General features: G+C 40.5%; 1 protein-coding gene across 2 annotated transcripts in view; it reads right to left on the bottom strand.

Moving 5' to 3' along the window:
* LOC136675725 (phosphatidylinositol 4,5-bisphosphate 3-kinase catalytic subunit beta isoform-like) overlaps positions 1 to 19,684 on the bottom strand; it is a 51,875-nt gene extending 32,191 nt beyond the window's left edge. For both annotated transcript variants that reach the window (XM_066652450.1, XM_066652449.1), the window contains exons 1-3: positions 19,240 to 19,684; positions 4,683 to 4,744; positions 923 to 1,106 (exon numbers count right to left, since the gene is read on the bottom strand). In XM_066652450.1, the coding sequence (XP_066508547.1) occupies positions 923 to 1,072 (150 nt within the window). In that variant the 5' untranslated portion in view covers positions 1,073 to 1,106; positions 4,683 to 4,744; positions 19,240 to 19,684. The remainder of the gene's footprint in view (positions 1 to 922; positions 1,107 to 4,682; positions 4,745 to 19,239) is intronic.
* Positions 19,685 to 21,445: the final 1,761 nt, after the last annotated feature.

Below are 21,445 nucleotides of genomic sequence, written 5' to 3'. Positions count from 1 at the left end.
CTTAATACAAGGAACTAAGAGTAGACGGCCAAACTTTATAAACCTTCTAAGATCTAAGAGCACTAAATAATATAGGTACTTTTAAAATCCATCAGTTCCCTTTAGCTGTTCGTTTTTTTAATTATCGTTTACTATAAGCTCGGTTAACTACAGCCTAAATACTAATACTAATTTTAACTACAGCCCTTTTCCTTTACACAGTGGATCTACTAGGAACTAGGTAGGTGTGTCTAATAGAGTGGCTGCAGTTTAAAAAACTCCAATTGATTGCTATTAGATCCACTCATATCAGCGTGACATACTTCCTACCACCGCCTCAGTGACTCCATGCATCCAAATAATATCTGCACTGTTTTTTTCAGCATTAAAGAACACTGTGAAAGATTTTTTTTTTTTTTTTTTTAAGTTGGATAGAGCAACTATCTTGCAACTAACTAACTAGTCTTGTAATTATCCTAGCAGAATACTACAGATGTAAACAGTTCCATAAATGTAAGGAATTTAGATAACATGTTTCAGCAGGAAATCTAAAAATTTTCCTGGCTCTTCAACAGTTCCCAAGTATGTAAGGCACTTGTAGGGCAGTACTGCTTTCACTCTTCACTCACATTCATCTCATATAAGTCTGGACATGTTGCACCAATAGTATGAGTTTCCTTCATTTTTGTGTTCTGAACAATTTTGATAATCCTGAAGGCATAACATATATACACAGGTGCAGCAATGGGTGCTCCAGGTGTGTTTTCACTGACCCCATTTCACTAGTGTGGTGTCTGTGTATTCACTGCAAGTGATGGGTTAAAATGTGGAAGATTATTTTATATATATATATATATAAAATGAATGAATGAATGAATGAATGTGTGTGCATGCACCACCCCACGTTGTTTTCTAATTCATTCATTCTTTCAAGGCCACTCACTTGTTTGATCTGTTGGATTGTGCCCTCTCTGGGAACATCCATCTGAATGTATAATCCAGTAGGCAACAGGAAATCCACAGTCACCTGGTCGCCTCCCTCCAGCCCTGGATCCGCCCACACATCCAGCTGATCCATCATGGTGGGAGGCATGGCAAAGAGCCCACCACAGCTGAACCATGGGACCCTAAACATAGCACATCAACCATCACATGCACATATAGGAAAGGATGGGGAAGAACCACCCCATGGATAAAAATGTTCCATCCATTCTGACTTTCATTTCTTGACCAAATGATTTGGTCTAGCTCAAACTGAAATAATAAAGTTTTTTTTAATAAATATATATTTTCATTGTGGGCGGCACGGTGGTGCAACAGGTTAGTGTCGCAGTCACACAGCTCCAGGGGCCTGGAGGTTGTGGGTTCGATTCCCGCTCCGGGTGACTGTCTGTGAGGAGTTGGTGTGTTCTCCCCGTGTCCGTGTGGGTTTCCTCCGGGTGCTCCGGTTTCCTCCCATGCTCCAAAAACACACGTTGCAGGTGGATTGGCGACTTGAAAAAGTGTCCGTAGGTGTGAGTGAATGTGTGTGTGGCTGTGTTGCCCTGTGAAGGACTGGCGCCCCCTCCAGGGTGTATTCCCGCCTTGCGCCCGATGATTCCAGGTAGGCTCTGGACCCCCCGCGACCCTAAAATTGGATAAGCGGTTACAGATAATGGATGGATGGATATTTTCATTGTAATATGGTGTCTAATATATGTTGTGATGGCCCACCAGGTACATCCGCTTTCAGATTCAGGCACATTTTGGATGCATTTGGCTAGTATGTTATAATCTGTCATTGTCCAAAGAAAAACGAGTATCTACTAAATAAAAGTTTTAAAAATCTTGTTTACTTGAAAGTGAAAATATAAAGAGATTATTCCAAGTCATTCTGGAGTATTTGTACTGGATCACTGGACAATAAAAATCCACAAACATCTTTGTTGAAATTATGGACTTCATTCATGAAAGCTTCATAAAAGACATTCCCAAAAACTTTCCGCTAGATTAATGAATGCTGCGCAAACACCAAATCTTTTAGCAGAACTTGTGTATGTTAGGGAATACCAAATGTTCTCAAATTGGGTGGATGTGCAGGTTTCTTCACAATTAACATAATCCCCACCCATGAATTTCAAATAATAAGGAAGTGCTTGGACTGAGGAGACACAGCAAAAAGCCTTAATTTCTACAATAAATCAAAAGAAAACAAGTGTTCTGAGCAGAAACCAAATTTATTGAAATGCATTTAAATCTGCACTTTTTAGATTCATTCTCATGTAGGTTTTTCTCACTTACTGGGAAAGTATAGCAAAGCATACTTTCACACTTTAATACTGTACAAAAGGTTTTAGGCACTTGAGAAAAATGAGTAGTAATAGATAAGCAGTAAGAGATTATGTGCTCAAATAAAAATAAAAACAAATAACGTTATCGCAGTAGTGATATTCTGGTTGTTAATGTATCGGTTTAACCTTTAACTTCTCTCCTTGTGGCAGTGAAGTTTTATTTGAGGTTATCATTATGCTAAATAAAGTGTGCTGTTGACTTCACAAATTCATACGATCAAGAAAATATCAAGAATATGCTATTTTTATTCATTTATTTGTTTATTTTAAACAAAATCCTTCCATGAGTTTTGGGCCATTTGATTCCCTCAGAGTGATAAATGCCTGTGGATTTGTTCATAATTTGCAAAAGCTCCTTTAAACGGGTTTTTAATGAAGCATGAAGCAAGCATTGGAGGTGTGAGACGGGGCGCAGAGTAAACGCACGAGACTCAAAACACTGCGATTGTGTCATTTTGGCCAAGCTTAAAATTCCTGGGATGATGCTTGGATGATTGAGGGCTTATAAATTAATGCTTTAAGCCTTCCAGTGTTCAAGTCCTTGAAGCCAAACGCGGACAGCTCCTGCACAGGTTCGGGAGCAGGGGTTCTAAAATGATGTACAAATACAAAAGAATGGATCTCGATAGTGAACTGACCAGAGAGACATCAATCAGATAATAAACCATAAACCTGTATCAGCTCCAAAGACGTTAATGTTCTCTGTGCCGAGCTGTAAGTTAAATCCAGCAGTGCAGCATCAGCCATTAACACCGGTTACAAACTTTAAAGGCAGGGTTTCCTGCAGAAAATTAGTTAAGGTGGTACCTTTGTTGACGAGGGTGGGGATGGTCAAGTCGACTCATTGAGTGATCAGTTCATGAATCAAGTACAAATTCAAATCAATGATTCAAAACATTGCTTACAAGCATAGGCTGCACATGTTCTGACCTTGTGTACACATAGCCATGGGGAAACTCAGACGACACACAGCTCACCTTAAAAACAGGGTTATACTTCAGAGCGTATGTTTGTCACTGGACATAGCAGAAAGCCACGCACAAACACATTGGAAGCCTTGACAAACAAATTGTGGGGGTGGACGACGTTGTGAAGGCACTTTTACGCAAATAAGCTGTTGCTGGCCAGGCCCCACCCATCCCATGTTTAAGCCAAGCATTTACCACATGTGAAAATGACAGAAAACAGAGGCTCTATCTATATGTTCGATCCTGAGTCGGACCCAGAGCAAGAAGAAAAAGAGCCACCTGCACACAGAGCCGATCCAGACTTTCTTGCACCCTAAGCATGAGCCAAAATGTGACCATTTTTTGACAGTTGCACCTGACCCTCCACTAGTCCCTCCATTTTTTGGCTTAAGAATTAACGACCAGTCATAAACAGAACACAATGTGGTGTAAACAAACAATATTTATTAAAAAACAATATATAAACAAACATAAAATAATTATCAGAACATAATTAACAAATATCTTTGTGATCAGCCCTCCAGGGTCCAAGTCAGCATTTGTCTGGTTTTGTAACAGCTTAAGTCCTTAAGGTCAAATAGAAGAAAAAGGAAACGAAACTTCAAAAACTTCAAATATGCTAGGGTTAGTAAGAGTGTGTTAATATAGCGGCAGCATTTAAGGTGGAACTGAAACCTTAAAGAACTCAACTTAGCACTTGGAAATAACTGTCATTTTTAAGGTGGTATGAAATAGTAAGCAACTATTAGACTGTATTGGTGTGTTTTTGGGAAGTTTAAACATCAGTATAAGTTCACTTTTGAGCTATTACTGTGAATAACAGGCTGGATTATGAAGAGGACTGTTATGTAAAATTTAATTTGATTATTAAATCATTTGTTGTTTATTTATTTAGCTTATGCATTTTAATTACTTTTTATTAACTTTTATTAAAATGTTCAGTCAGGTCAGATGATACTTTCAGCATTTTTCATTACATTTATGCACACTTTACGCATTTTCAGGAGCAGGTGTAAATTTCGTTCGTACCTACGAACATTTTGATGAATCCAGATATTTACGAAAACATTGCTCACGTTTCATGAATGAGGCCCAATGTTCAAAAAAGGAACAAATATTTTGAGTTTTTGACAGCAACAATATGAAATTTATTCACAAGTCACACAACGGCACCAAATTCATCTCCCTTCTTGTGTTCATGCATGCATTTGAGGGAAGGCTACGCAAGGAATTTATTATAAACCAGATAGAGACCAAATATACATAGCACCCCTTTTAGAGCCAAGGCCTTCAAAACGCAATTTGAACAAGCACCAATTAGTTGTAGTTCATTGCAGAATGAGTTGCACAATGTTCCACAAATATCAAACACGTATACATCATGCACATTTATGCACAAATTTACCTGCTATATCCAGAGGCTATCTGCTAACCATCTCTTTGAAAGATATGAAGGAAATGCTTCATCTGAAACAGAGAAAAATTCACATTAAAATAAGTGACAACTGAGCAAACATATTCAGAAGAATAGAAAACAAATGTTTGGTGTTTTGATTTTACAAATATTAACATGCAGTTTGCAACTAACCCAATAAAGAGAGGTTGGAGTCTTTCCGAACATTAATGCTAACCTTTATTACTGTCAAATTAAAGCTGGTTAAGCAAAGAATATTATTAGAGGAGAGATTTGAAATGAGTCAAAGGTGTTACAACTGAAGAAATGTGTGGGGATTTTTTTATATAGAAAACGCAATAAAAACAAGAATCTGTGAAATGTTTTTTGTATTCGGTAAATATAAATACATTTACATTTGAAGCTTGAAACACTTTAAAATATGCTTCTTAATCATTTGGGAAACTGTTGCAGATTTGACAAGTGGAATTTTTGCCCATTCTTTCTCAGTACATGTCTTCAGTTGCTCAAGAGTCTTTCAGCTCTGGGGGGAGGGGGAGAGGAAAAAAAATTGGATACCACCAAGGAGCACCTTTTATAAACAAACCCTTGTTAGCTTGGACAATAATTAAACTTCACAGAAAAATCAATTAAAGATACAGATAATTTCCATTTACAAAAAGAGATGATGAGATTATGAAAGATTGTAATATTTAAAAGGAAATTACACTGTTAATTAAAATTAAGTTAACGTTCATTTGAAACGTTTTTATATTATGCTAAAATATTACCATATCTAGAGTTGAAGGTAAAAAAACAAAGTGGATGAGTACCAACATGATGGATGGATAATAATAATCCTACAGTACCCTGCAATTACTCTGTAGTATTTTACAGTTAAGCACAATATTATATCCCATGATGAATTCTGATTTGTAGTGAATTTCTATTTAAGCAACATGTTTCTTCTGGCTGAAAATGACAAAAAGACTAATGTTCCTTACAAAAGAAAACAGAAAAATAACTTCACCTGTTAACATCACTTTTTGAGCAACTCGGGAGAACAAAGGAAACACTAGTTAGACCTACACTAATATGTGCAAAAGTATTGGGACACCTACTAATCACTGAATTCAGGTGCTTCATTCAGTCTCGTTGCCACAGGTTTATAAAATCAAGCACTGAGCCATGTAATCTGCCTTTATAAACATTTGTGAAAGAATGGGTCATTCTAAAGAGCTCACTAAATTTAAGCATGGTACTGTAATAAGATGTCGGTGTTACATCATGTGTTCTCATGAAATTTCTTCGCTCCTAGCTATTCCAAAATGAACTGTGAGTGGTATTACCGAAAAGTGGAAGTGTTTAGGGACCACAGCAACTCAGCCATGTTGTGGCAGACAACAGACCGGGGTATGTAAACCTTAAATCACCAAGCACCAGCCTGCTGGACACCAGAGCACTGGAAACATGTTCATTCGAGTGATGAATCACACTTCTCTAGCTGGCAGTCTGATGGGCAGATATGGGTTTGGTGAATGCCAGGAGAACCTTACCTGCATAGTGGCATGGTGTCAACTGTGAAGTTGGATGGACAAGGTATTATTCCATGGGATTGTTTCTCAGTCTGGCATAGGCCCCTTCATTCCAATGAAGGGAAATCTTAATATAAGACTAAACCAAGAAATTTTGAACAATTGTATGCTCCCAACATTGGGGGAACAGTTTGGGGACAGCCCCTTCCTGTTCCAACATGACTGTGCACCAGTGCACAAATCAAGGCCCATGCAGTTATGGTTTAAAAGAATAGAACAGAGGTTGTTAGCCAGGTCCTCTTGTCCAGCAGAGTAGACGCTGTTACAGCTGTAAAAAAGGGGACTAACTCTACAGTAATGCCTATGGAGTTAGAACGGAATGTTATTAAAATTCCTGTAGGTGTAACGAGAAAGTGTCCCTATACATTCACACAGCAAACAATTTATTTCTGCAGTTTCTATTGTACGGCAGTAAACTGAGAGAAACAAAAAGGTATAACTGCTAGTATCTTGAACACAAAGCATTCATTTATTTACCGTATTTTCCGCACTATAAGGCGCACCGGATTATAAGGCGCACCTTCATTGAATGACCTATTTTAAAACTTTGTCCATATATAAGGCGCACCGGATTATAAGGCGCATACAATAGACGCTACAGTAGAGGCTGGGGGTTACGTTATGCATCAATTAGATGGAGCTGCGCTAAAGGGAATGTCAACAAAACAGTCAGATAGGTCAGTTCAACTTTATTAATAGATTACAACCCAGCGTAGTTTAAGGTAAAGCATGTAGTGCAATGTTAATATACCCCACATAGTAGGGGGGGGGGACTTTTCCTCGATTCAATAATAATAATAATAATCACAATATAGTAACACTCGAAATAGTGCAAAGCGATAACAATATATCAATAACTCAACGTTGCTCAAACGTTAAAATCACACAACACACAAAATAAACACGTAAAGCTCACTTTACTAAGTTATTCCTCATCCACGAATCCCGTTCGTTAGTGATTCGTTAATGTTAAATTCTCTTGCTGCTGCTCTATTCCCGTGTTCTTCTGCGTGACTGATCGCCTTGAGTTTAAACTCTGCGTCATATGCGTGTCTCTTAATAGGAGCCATTTTGGGGTCTTTACATAAAAACAAATGGAAATGAAATATATATACACCGGTATATATCCAGCATGCACCGCGCGAGGAAGAAAATGAAGTAGGCGGCTGCTTACCGTAGTTGCGAGACCTGGCTCAATATTGGTCCATATATAAGGCGCACCGGATTATAAGGCGCACTGTCGGCTTTTGAGATAATTTGAGTGTTTTAGGTGCGCCTTATAGTGCGGAAAATACGGTACTCATGTTTTAGCTGTTAAAAATACTGAAGCAGAAGTGAAAAAAGGTATATAATAATAATAATAATAATTAAAGTGTCACGTGCCTGGCATAGCAGATATGCTCACCAATCAGATGTGGCCCAAGGCACCTTTGAATACGCCCAGCTCCAACAAACATGCAATGTGGTGTAGATAAATGGCCTCTGTGGAGCCAGAAGTAATATTGGGCAATTAAGTCCTGAAGAAAACTACACTTCCTTGATGATGGAGTACTTCATCTTTGTGGCAACATATGGGCGAGGGGGGTAGAGGGGGGGAAGTGAGAGAAAAAAAAAAAGGATGGTGCAATTCTTGTCATGGAACAGTGTTCACATCATAAGGCAATACCACTTAAACCATCACATATCAACGTGAGAAAGCTCCACAGGCAGCTACATGACAAAGGTATGGCCAAAACTATCAAGTAAATGTAGCAATCCTCCAGCCCTGTCCAATAAACAAACTACAACTTCACTTGAGTGTTACTCCAAATAAAAAGAGCTCCCAAAGACACTGAGGTAATTAGCATCATAACATACCACCTCACAAATGAACAAAGGTGGATTTCAAAAGCTCCGCCTTATGGTAAACAAAAGATATATAGTTGCCTCTAACACATACTAAAGTCAAACTGCCCCACCCCCCCAATCCCCTCCATTCATTTTGGATGAAGTTGTCCCACTAGAGATTATCAAATACAAATAAACACAAGCATTAGATGCAGAGTGTAAACAATACAGGTGGGGTAACATTTACTCCAGGAAGTAAAGGGAAACATGTGCTATACAGTCTTTATAGACTCAGGACAATAATGGTTTGGGGCATTGTCCTTGGCATATAGATATATTTGGATTCACTGTATCCTTTAATTATTTGTACTGTACAGTTTAAGCCCTTAAGATCTTTACTATTTTAAGTTCAGAAATGTTAAACAGATTTGCCCATGCAGTGTTTCCCAGAGTGGTTGAAGCCCTCCCATGTTTTTTTCTGAAAGACTTAGCTTCTCTTAGGTGTGTTTTTAAACCCAATCACTAACAGAGTTGTTGCCCATCAAATTAATGCCCAAAAGAATAAATGCCTTTTTTGGTGTAGCGTTACACAACTGTACCAGTCTTTTGTCGCCCCATTCCAACTTTTCAGGAAATATGTTGCTAGCATCAAATTTGAAACGGGCATATACTATAAAACGTCTTTGTGCTGTTTTTAATTAAAACGTTGTGTTTAAATTATTAGCACATCCTTACATTTTGTTTTATTTACATTTGGGAAAAGTGTGACAATTTTCTCAAAATAGGGTTTAGTTACAGGATTAGTTTGAACTGAAGAATAGTTCATCTCCTCTGCTTGGCTTTCTGCCTGCTGTTTTAACATCAATTGTAGTGCTTATGTAGTTCCCATAAACAAAGACAAATGTCATGAACATTGTTCATTTCCCATTTTTATAAATTACTTTTTAAAATTATTATTTATGTGTATGTCCCAAATTTTGTTTCTGCATATAATGTTGATGTTTGTAGTGTTTGATATTTTTTTCTAAACCAGAAGTATGTTGGACATTCTAGGAACTTGTCTTGCTGTGTGCACACATGCATGAAATTACATGCAACAACAAAACAGACCAGTCGGGCACATAGTAAGTGAAAACACGCGCATACAGAAATGCATGTCCCTGCGATGGACCGGCGCCCTGTGCTGGGCGTGTTCCTGCCTTGTGCCCAGTTACTCTGGGTAGGCTCCAGACACACCACGACACGGTTTTGTGAAGTTCATGCTTCTAGGGGTCAGAGTTGTGTTTCATAAGGGGGACCTACACAATGTTAGGAAGTTGGTATTAATGTTCTGGGCACATGGCCTCCTCTAAAGACTTTATAGTGGGTTATGTGGGTATATTAAAAAATATAATAATAAAAATAAAATGTTCCTGCTTTTAACACAATTACACACAGTGATATCACATGACTAGGAGAATTGCTCTATTCATGGGCATTGTCAGCACTCTGACCTCTCCCCTAGCTCAGTGTGTGTGTGTGGCTGTGTGTTCCAGTTTGTTTGTATTCGCTAACAGATGACATCAGTTCACCACACTAGTCTCCCTGAAATAGTCTCATTCAGCTGCTCAAGCAACAAATCTCTTACCACAATACATACACAGGCTCAGCAAATTTACAATACATGATTACACTTTCTGAAAGCGTGCATATAGTGTATACTGTCACTCACAGTCCAAGCTTGTGTCATGAACATGAAAAAACAATTATACTCAGTGAATTACATAGTTAAAGGCTAAGCACCAGCTATAAAGTGTCAAACAAATGGAATTTGAGTTCCTAACTTGTGTTTATTGATAGTCAGAAAACATGTTATTTCTTACTAATTGAAGGAATAAGGTTTAAAAGACCGTTGCCCCCCCCCCCCCCAATGGTGTTGGGAAACTCTAATAGGCGTCTTGCCTGTGACGTAGATGGTGGACAACAACTCTAGAAGCTGCACTTAATTTAATGCAAAATGAGGAAAAGGTGTGTTGTTTTTGGCTGCAATCATTCAATGTACAGTGGGACATCTGTGAACAAATGGCCCAAAGATCCCAAAAATATCCAGAAAATGGACTAAATTTGTCCACTTTAAACGGGCACTTTGGAAAGGACCATCCGCTCACTCCGTTATCTGTAGCTCATTTCACTGGCGCTTTTCCAACAATATGGGCATGTAAGGACACCAACGAAAGGTGTTCAAGAGCCTCTGTAACATGGAGGTAAACAGGGTAAGGACACTCACTTCGCCTGTTTTAGTTGGTGTTAGTTAACGTTAGCTTGACTCGCTAAACTCGGTGTCTCAGATTATACTCGGCTACGTAGCTGCATTACGGAGGTTTATAGTGTCGGATGAATTCGAGTTCGACTTCGATCACATTTACAAGAATAACGGTACCTCTACATTTGAGTTTAGCTTATTGCTAGGCTAATGTCATGAATAATGTTGGTTATTTAGCTAGATACTGTCATAACAGTGTTTTACCGCGGCGTTGTTCGGCTGTTGTCCACCAGTGACGTCACGGTAGCGTTCAAGAATTTCTGTAGCGAGCTCGGGTTTTTCCGTCAATTTAATAAAATTGTCCGTTTTAAAGCAAATTAGGCTGCTATTTTCATATTAATTCATACTTATATCTGTCAGTAACTACAATAATGTGGAATATTCATGGAGGTCCATTATGTGGTGCTTAGCCTTCAAGACAAAAGCCTCTCTAGGACAGAGTGCCTAGCAGGCACTATAAACAACTTACAACTCCTTTATGGCATATCCAATTTCATAAGCCAAATGGATTCAACAGGTGGCAGTAAATGTTGTATATTGTTAAACCTTAATGGTGTCATTTACTTCACTGTACACACACAGCTCCTCACTCCCTCTACAGTGAACTACATCAGTCATAAACTACACTGTACACACACAGCTCCTCACTCCCTCTACAGTGAACTACATCAGTCATAAACTACACTGTACACACACAGCTCCTCGCTCCCTCTACAGTGAACTACATCAGTCATAAACTACACTGTACACACACAGCTCCTCTCTCCCTCTACAGTGAACTACATCAGTCATAAACTACGCTGTACGCACACAGCTCCTCGCTCCCTCTACAGTGAACTACATCAGTCATAAACTACACTGTACACACACAGCTCCTCACTCTCTCTACAGTGAACTACATCAGTCACAAACTACACTGTACACACACAGCTCCTCACTCCCTCTACAGTGAACTACATCAGTCAAACTGCACTGTACACACACAGCTCCTCTCTCCCTCTACAGTGAACTACATCACTCATAAACTACACTGTACACACACAGCTCCTCACTCCCTCTACAGTGAACTACATCAGTCATAAACTACACTGTACACACACAGCTCCTCACTCCCTCTACAGTGAACTACATCAGTCATAAACTACACTGTACACACACAGCTCCTCACTCCCTCTACAGTGAACTACATCAGTCAAACTGCACTGTACACACACAGCTCCTCTCTCCCTCTACAGTGAACTACATCACTCATAAACTACACTGTACACACACAGCTCCTCACTCCCTCTACAGTGAACTACATCAGTCACAAACTACACTGTACACACACAGCTCCTCGCTCCCTCTACAGTGAACTACATCAGTCACAAAATACACTGTACACACAGCTCCTCGCTCCCTCTACAGTGAACTACATCAGTCATAAACTACACTGTACACACACAGCTCCTCTCTCCCTCTACAGTGAACTACATCAGTCATAAACTACGCTGTACACACACAGCTCCTCGCTCCCTCTACAGTGAACTACATCAGTCATAAACTGCACTGTACACACACAGCTCCTCGCTCCCTCTACAGTGAACTACATCAGTCATAAACTACACTGTACACACACAGCTCCTCACTCCCTCTACAGTGAACTACATCAGTCAAACTGCACTGTACACACACAGCTCCTCTCTCCCTCTACAGTGAACTACATCACTCATAAACTACACTGTACACACACAGCTCCTCACTCCCTCTACAGTGAACTACATCAGTCATAAACTACACTGTACACACACAGCTCCTCACTCCCTCTACAGTGAACTACATCAGTCATAAACTACACTGTACACACACAGCTCCTCACTCCCTCTACAGTGAACTACATCAGTCAAACTGCACTGTACACACACAGCTCCTCTCTCCCTCTACAGTGAACTACATCACTCATAAACTACACTGTACACACACAGCTCCTCACTCCCTCTACAGTGAACTACATCAGTCATAAACTACACTGTACACACACAGCTCCTCACTCCCTCTACAGTGAACTACATCAGTCATAAACTACACTGTACACACACAGCTCCTCGCTCCCTCTACAGTGAACTACATCAGTCATAAACTACACTGTACACACACAGCTCCTCTCTCCCTCTACAGTGAACTACATCAGTCATAAACTACGCTGTACGCACACAGCTCCTCGCTCCCTCTACAGTGAACTACATCAGTCATAAACTACACTGTACACACACAGCTCCTCGCTCCCTCTACAGTGAACTACATCAGTCATAAACTACACTGTACACACACAGCTCCTCACTCCCTCTACAGTGAACTACATCAGTCATAAACTACACTGTACACACACAGCTCCTCACTCCCTCTACAGTGAACTACATCAGTCAAACTGCACTGTACACACACAGCTCCTCTCTCCCTCTACAGTGAACTACATCACTCATAAACTACACTGTACACACACAGCTCCTCACTCCCTCTACAGTGAACTACATCAGTCACAAACTACACTGTACACACACAGCTCCTCGCTCCCTCTACAGTGAACTACATCAGTCACAAAATACACTGTACACACAGCTCCTCGCTCCCTCTACAGTGAACTACATCAGTCACAAACTACACTGTACACACACAGCTCCTCACTCCCTCTACAGTGAACTACATCAGTCATAAACTACACTGTACACACACAACTCCTCGCTCCCTCTACAGTGAACTACATCAGTCATAAACTGCACTGTACGCACACAGCTCCTCGCTCCCTCTACAGTGAACTACATCAGTCATAAACTACACTGTACACACACAGCTCCTCGCTCCCTCTACAGTGAACTACATCAGTCATAAACTACACTGTACACACAGCTCCTCGCTCCATCTACAGTGAACTACATCAGTCATAAACTGCACTGTACACACACAGCTCCTCGCTCCCTCTACAGTGAACTACATCAGTCACAAAATACACTGTACACACAGAGCTCCTCACTCCCTCTACAGTGAACTACATCAGTCATAAACTGCACTGTACACACACAGCTCCTCGCTCCCTCTACAGTGAACTACATCAGTCATAAACTGCACTGTACACACACAGCTCCTCGCTCCCTCTACAGTGAACTACATCAGTCATAAACTGCACTGTACACACACAGCTCCTCGCTCCCTCTACAGTGAACTACATCAGTCATAAACTGCACTGTACACACAAAGCTCCTCGCTCCCTCTACAGTGAACTACATCAGTCACAAAATACACTGTACACACAGCTCCTCGCTCCCTCTATAGTGAACTACATCAGTCGCAAACTACACTGTACACACACAGCTCCTCAGTCCCTCTACAGTGAACTACATCAGTCATAAACTACACTGTACACACAGAGCTCCTCACTCCCTCTACAGTGAACTACATCAGTCATAAACTGCACTGTACACACACAGCTCCTCGCTCCCTCTACAGTGAACTACATCAGTCATAAACTACACTGTACACACACAGCTCCTCGCTCCCTCTACAGTGAACTACATCAGTCATAAACTACACTGTACACACACAGCTCCTCACTCCCTCTACAGTGAACTACATCAGTCATAAACTACACTGTACACACACAGCTCCTCACTCCCTCTACAGTGAACTACATCAGTCATAAACTACACTGTACACACAGAGCTCCTCACTCCCTCTACAGTGAACTACATCAGTCATAAACTGCACTGTACACACACAGCTCCTCGCTCCCTCTACAGTGAACTACATCAGTCATAAACTGCACTGTACACACACAGCTCCTCGCTCCCTCTACAGTGAACTACATCAGTCATAAACTGCACTGTACACACAAAGCTCCTCGCTCCCTCTACAGTGAACTACATCAGTCACAAAATACACTGTACACACAGCTCCTCGCTCCCTCTATAGTGAACTACATCAGTCGCAAACTACACTGTACACACACAGCTCCTCAGTCCCTCTACAGTGAACTACATCAGTCATAAACTACACTGTACACACAGAGCTCCTCACTCCCTCTACAGTGAACTACATCAGTCATAAACTGCACTGTACACACACAGCTCCTCGCTCCCTCTACAGTGAACTACATCAGTCATAAACTACACTGTACACACACAGCTCCTCGCTCCCTCTACAGTGAACTACATCAGTCATAAACTACACTGTACACACACAGCTCCTCGCTCCCTCTACAGTGAACTACATCAGTCATAAACTACACTGTACACAGAGCTCCTCACTCCCTCTACAGTGAACTACATCAGTCACAAACTACACTGTACACACAGCTCCTCACTTCCTCTACAGTGAACTACATCAGTCATAAACTACACTGTACAAACACAGCTCCTCGCTCCCTCTACAGTGAACTACATCAGTCATAAATTGCACTGTACACACACAGCTCCTCACTCCCTCTACAGTGAACTACATCAGTCATAAACTACACTGTACAAACACAGCTCCTCGCTCCCTCTACAGTGAACTACATCAGTCATAAACTACACTGTACGCACACAGCTCCTCGCTCCCTCTACAGTGAACTACATCAGTCATAAACTACACTGTACACACACAGCTCCTCACTCCCTCTACAGTGAACTACATCAGTCATAAACTACACTGTACACACAGAGCTCCTCACTCCCTCTACAGTGAACTACATCAGTCATAAACTGCACTGTACACACACAGCTCCTCGCTCCCTCTACAGTGAACTACATCAGTCATAAACTGCACTGTACACACACAGCTCCTCGCTCCCTCTACAGTGAACTACATCAGTCATAAACTGCACTGTACACACACAGCTCCTCGCTCCCTCTACAGTGAACTACATCAGTCATAAACTGCACTGTACACACAAAGCTCCTCGCTCCCTCTACAGTGAACTACATCAGTCACAAAATACACTGTACACACAGCTCCTCGCTCCCTCTATAGTGAACTAGATCAGTCGCAAACTACACTGTACACACACAGCTCCTCAGTCCCTCTACAGTGAACTACATCAGTCTAAAACTACACTGTACACACACAGCTCCTCTCTCCCTCTACAGTGAACTACATCAGTCATAAACTGCACTGTACACACACAGCTCCTCGCTCCCTCTACAGTGAACTACATCAGTCATAAACTGCACTGTACACACAAAGCTCCTCGCTCCCTCTACAGTGAACTACATCAGTCACAAAATACACTGTACACACAGCTCCTCGCTCCCTCTATAGTGAACTACCTCAGTCACAAACTACACTGTACACACACAGCTCCTCGGTCCCTCTACAGTGAACTACATCAGTCTAAAACTACACTGTACACACAGAGCTCCTCACTCCCTCTACAGTGAACTACATCAGTCATAAACTGCACTGTACACACACAGCTCCTCGCTCCCTCTACAGTGAACTACATCAGTCACAAAATACACTGTACACACACAGCTCCTCGCTCCCTCTATAGTGAACTACATCAGTCGCAAACTACACTGTACACACAGAGCTCCTCACTCCCTCTACAGTGAACTACATCAGTCATAAACTGCACTGTACACACACAGCTCCTCAGTCCCTCTACAGTGAACTACATCAGTCTAAAACTACACTGTACACACACAGACAGCACTAGAGTTCAGATTCACACAGATGAATGAATAGAAATGATGTGTGTTAGAAATATATACTGCAATGTTCAGTCATTTCAGTACATGAAGCAAATTTAATTGGCAAACAAGTCAACATCCCATTACCAAACATTAACAAGTGAGAGAAAAAAAAAAAAAGCAACAACAAAAGAAAACAAACATAAGAGTCCTTTATGCCATCTTTGCCCTATTATCTGAGTCATGGCTGCTGGAATAAAGCTGTCTTTGTATCATTTTGATTTACATTTTGAAGTGTTAAGTCTTTGCCCAGACAGAAGCAGTCTAAATTCAATATAGAAAAGGTGAGTGCAATCGGCCAAAATCAAATCCACTTTAACTGTTTTTAAATTACTTAACTTAAACAGTGTCAGATTTCCACACCACACCACCAACTTTAAGGATACAACTGACAACATAAAATTCCGGTAAAAGGTCATCATGGTTTTATCAGTGTCAGCAAACACTGGTGACCCTTTCTGCACACAGCTTCAATATGAAATTCCGTTTAATTCTGGGTCAATTATTGTCTCAAGATATTTGTAAGAATGTACTCATTGCTCTGTCTGACACTTAAAATGTAATCAAGTGTATGAGAATACTGTCTAAATCCATGATCATGTCATTATTCTTAGATACTCCACACACCATTTGACAAAGTCACATACAACTGTACCATGACCATCTCCTCATCCTGGTGCAGGCTAACCATGTATGTGCCAAACATGTGAGCGCCTTATTTCGTAGCAATTTGTATCTCAATTGCTGTTACTAATATCAAACACATTAAAACATTTATAAATAAGATTATGAGCATTTTAAGCCATCTATCTTTGATTTATGCCTGCTATATGCTTCATTCTAAACAAGAATTATTTGTCCATTTTAAATAGTAGTTTTACTCTCAAAATTTCTATTTTCAACTCAATATAGTAGCAATATTTAATTCACAGGTGTTTCCTAATACAACAACATCATTATCCAACTCATCTAATCCTAGCTGAAGCATTCCTGAAGACAAAATGTAGATAACCCATCCAGTCTTATATCCTTTATCTGTGCTTTCCCTCTTTGGCATATGTAATGAATGGGTAGTAAACTTATCATCCTCTGACCCATTGGGGGTAAAGTGGACCTTCAAGTGAATATACACTCTTGTTATAAAATGCTGTGGAAACTCATGTGGCTGCTGAACTCTATAATGAAGCATCCTACCTCAGCATCAACTGACACATCCAATGTGAGCTGGCACTGAAGGCATTCCTCAATACTTTTCCACAAGTAACATTTCCGAGCTGGGTGCAGCTGCCCAGACTTTATCCTGGGCATGGTAATATTACAGCGAGTGGCACCATGCGGTGTAGCAGACGAAAACAAATGCCAAATCACTAGTGGTCAGCGGTCAACACCTCACCCTGCCTACTGGTGCTGTAAAGAATGGGGGCACAAGACTAGCCAGTGTTGGGGAGCAGGGCAGGTGAGGCAACATTTACCATCACCACCTACACTCACCTCAGAACTGGTGGTGGGAAGGCTAGACCTCTGACATAGGTTGTGGCTTACTTGTACAATCATGGGCGCCCGTTTCACTATGCTGCTAGATACCAGCTTAAACTTGTCACTGCTGCAGCTAGGAATGCTGCCTGCTATGGCTTGAGGCACAGTACAGGGGTGGGACCAGATCAAAATGCAGCTGAATTCAGTCGACATAATCATTCTAGTGTTGCTACAGGGGAGGAGCTGAACAAGAAAACTACAGCTAGAGGAAGGAGCCCTGAAGACATGAAGTAACGCAAAACTGTAACTACCATATGCGGCTGGGAAAAAGGCCGACCCCTTGTAAGAGCTAAACACAGGGCCAGGACAGTTTACCCTTGGGGCGGACGGGTGGGGGGATCTCGTGTGTCCTGCCACAGGCTGAGTTCTTTGGAGAGCTGGGGGGAGTAGCTCTTGGCCTGTTTTGTGGCCTCCACTGCTGAAAGGATTTTGTTTACTGCTCATTGTAGTAGTGTGTAATGGCAGTTTACTTTTGGGTCATGTTGTATTAGTTGTGTTTGTTTGTCACAGTGAATTTATAGGTTTGTGTGCATCCTACAATCCTCTCATTACGAGTGAAGACTGGGTTAGGAGATTTTTTTTTAGCTTTTGTAAATGCAGTTGGAGAAATGCATGTTTAACCAAGTGCATTCTGGTTAATAGTGATATACTGTTCTCAACTACTTTGATACGGATGCCATATACATTCCCTAGATGTCCACAACCCTTTGTCCGATGGGTGTTAATAGGCAACAGACTGAGCCAACCATACATTTCATTAATTTAATAAAGAAACATTATGAGTAATGTACAGGAACATATCCGTTTGCTACAGACTTGTACCCAATTACCACCTGGAAATTTCATGAACTCATCACCTCCTTAACACACACACACACACATATACATATATATATATAATTTATTTCTTTTTTTAAGTAGACTCCTCGGTGCATGTTCCTGTTTTGTCGTGTTTTCCGGACCGTTCACCTCTGGGTGCTGGTTGTGTTTTCACAAACTGATAAAGCATCGATCAGCTACGGCCCATATTCACTGTGCGTTTGTTAAACGTCCAAATATTTGTTACGCTAACCTCAAACATTCGCCTATTTTAAACCATGAGGCCTGTCGTTTGCTCGACATTAACAGGAACTCTACAACGTGGACCAGCCTCAGTCTGAAAATACTTACACATTTATTATATGCACCCAGTATAAACATTTTGTTTTACGTGCCGTTCTAGACACTTGGTTTAAACGGTTGACACTCCGGGAAACAAACAAACAAACAAAACAAAAACAACAGAAAAGAGCACTGACCGACTCAGCCGATATGAGAGGCAGGTTCGGAAGACTTCTACTTCGAGGGTCACGAACATAGTAGTAGTCGGTACTGATGGATTGTTGTTGTAAATTAAAGTCAAACTTTAAAAATAGGGAAATTGTCAGTCTTTGCCGCTGGTGAGGCTAAGGAGCTAAACTCAATCTAAAAATGGCAACAACTACGTGTATTCGACTCATAACTTGGCTGTAGACAATTTAGCTTGACAAATATTAGATTGAATAAAAGCGAATTATTCGACACAGCGCCCGCATGTTTAGCGTGTTGTGGGAAAAAATGCCACTCACCGCTTTTGGGTGTTCAACCGAGATGCAATGTCGGAAGCGTTAGTCCACTCGGTAACTACAAGGAAACAGAAAACTCTGGAGTTGTGCGGAGTTCAATAGACCACATGCCTCTGCTGCCACGAAAAGATGAGAAAGTCGTAGGCCTGTGGTGTTCACGATCTCATTTCACTGCTGCTATTTCCTCTGAAACAGTGCTGCGCAGGTTAAAAAAAATCGCTTCCTGGTTTTCAGGAGTCGAAATGGAATACACTTTTTTCCTGTAGTTTAGTTTCGTTTTGTTCGCCTGTTCCCTACTTTAGCGTTTTCGCAGCAGGACGCCGCTGACCTTTTCTACAAAGCAATTGCATTCTGTGCCGTGATTTAAGCCGGAAACCTAAACTTCTGAACCGCCCACGACGTGAAGCACGAAAAGGGCCACGTCCCTGTCCGATCCCTTGGAGATTTTGGGGCGTGACTTAAGAAAAGGGCGTTAGACCCCGCAGAGACAAGGTGCACAACATCGGAAAAATGTTGCTCTGTGAACTTTTATTTATTTATTTATTTATTTATTTATTTTACCAAATATTCGTTCAATCCAAACCCAAAATGAAATCAGATCTTACTTTTAGGGACTTTTGTTTATTGTACTGAAACTGTAGTCACCTACTTTGCACAAACACATTTAACGACAGAGATTAAATACGTATTTCATCAGTTCATCAGTTTCATCAAAGAGTGAGCTAAACATCCATGATGTTAACACGTGACACATACATCCAGCTTATTTGCAGCAATCAGAAAAATACTGCAGTACTATTCATTTGTGCTAAAACACAATGCAAAACTGCACCTGTTACCGTTATCTTTGACAAATTATAGATATTCCAGTACAATTTAAACAAGCAAACGTCAAATACTATTCATGTAAAACCTATATTATGGTAATCCGTTTCTACTTTATACATGTCCTTATGAATGACAACATACAATAACATGAATATTGCAGAAATCAGCTAAAAATAGGACATCTGAACTTACCTTGTACTTTCTAGAGTGTGATAAAAAGTAGCCTTGTGTATTTGGTGTCTTCCAGCAAAACAGTCAATGATAGTCAAGAATCAATTTTTATATAAAGAGAACTTCTAGGACTTTAAGACACCTTTGACCCATTGTGCACTGCTTTGCATCTCAGTAACTGCTGCTGTTGTACACTGATCACATCCAGTTTACTGACAAAATGTTTCATGTCCACTAGGGTTTAATATTTTTAAAAAGATATATATGAATCAACTACAAATGTGTTTTTCCCCTTGCCCATCTGTATTTACTATTAAATATACTGGTGCATACATTGTTTTAAATATGGATGATTATATCCACTAATGCCTCTAGCTGGCAGGAATTGATGGCCAATTTACCTTTATTCCAGATTAAAGTGGTCAGGGCTCTCACATTAGCACTAGCTAAAGATAACCGTTATTATTATAACGTTGAGTAACGCAGAATTTCGACATTAGCCTGACTGATTGATTGATTGATTGATTGAATGACTGAGTCATTCATTAATTTCCTGTGCCTGCTTTATCTTGTTCAGGCATATTACAGTCTGGAGCCAACTCAGAATCATTGGGTGCAAGGCAGGAACGCACACTCGATGGATTCCAGTCAGTCTGATCTCACATTCAGGCATGTGGACACTTGAATAGCCAATCAACCTACCAGCATGTGTTTTTAGACAGTGGGAAGAAACTGGAGAAAGTGCAGGAAACCCAAGCAGACACAAAAAAAAACTTCTCACCCAACAGTGTGTTTATATAGATTTTTTGAGAGCACCACAGTAAATACGACACATTTATTTTAACAAATATCTTTACCTTAACCAAACCTATTTGAGGGGATTGACCTGCACTGTAGTGCACACCTTCAGGACATTAGGACTCATGTCAGGTGCCTGAAAAATGGGAGGCTTAAAGTTCATGTCACTATGCCACTCTTTTATTATTACTTAACACTATATCTTACTGTTTGGTCTGGACCAATAATTTAGGCACAGAAATGAATGCCTAGAAAAACCTTAGAGTAAAACAGTAGAGTTCCAGTATCGTGTGCTTGGACTCTTTGAAAGCATGCAAACGTTTGGCAACATACATGAAATTATTTAGAAAATCTATAAGTGATTATTAATAATTTATTGTAGATAAATCAATAAAAATGTATACAACGACTG

The sequence above is a fragment of the Hoplias malabaricus genome, chromosome X1, assembly GCF_029633855.1.
Source record: "Hoplias malabaricus isolate fHopMal1 chromosome X1, fHopMal1.hap1, whole genome shotgun sequence".
Taxonomy (NCBI): domain Eukaryota; kingdom Metazoa; phylum Chordata; class Actinopteri; order Characiformes; family Erythrinidae; genus Hoplias; species Hoplias malabaricus.
Note: the sequence above shows the minus strand (reverse complement) of the source record. Positions and strands in the feature narration are given on the sequence as shown.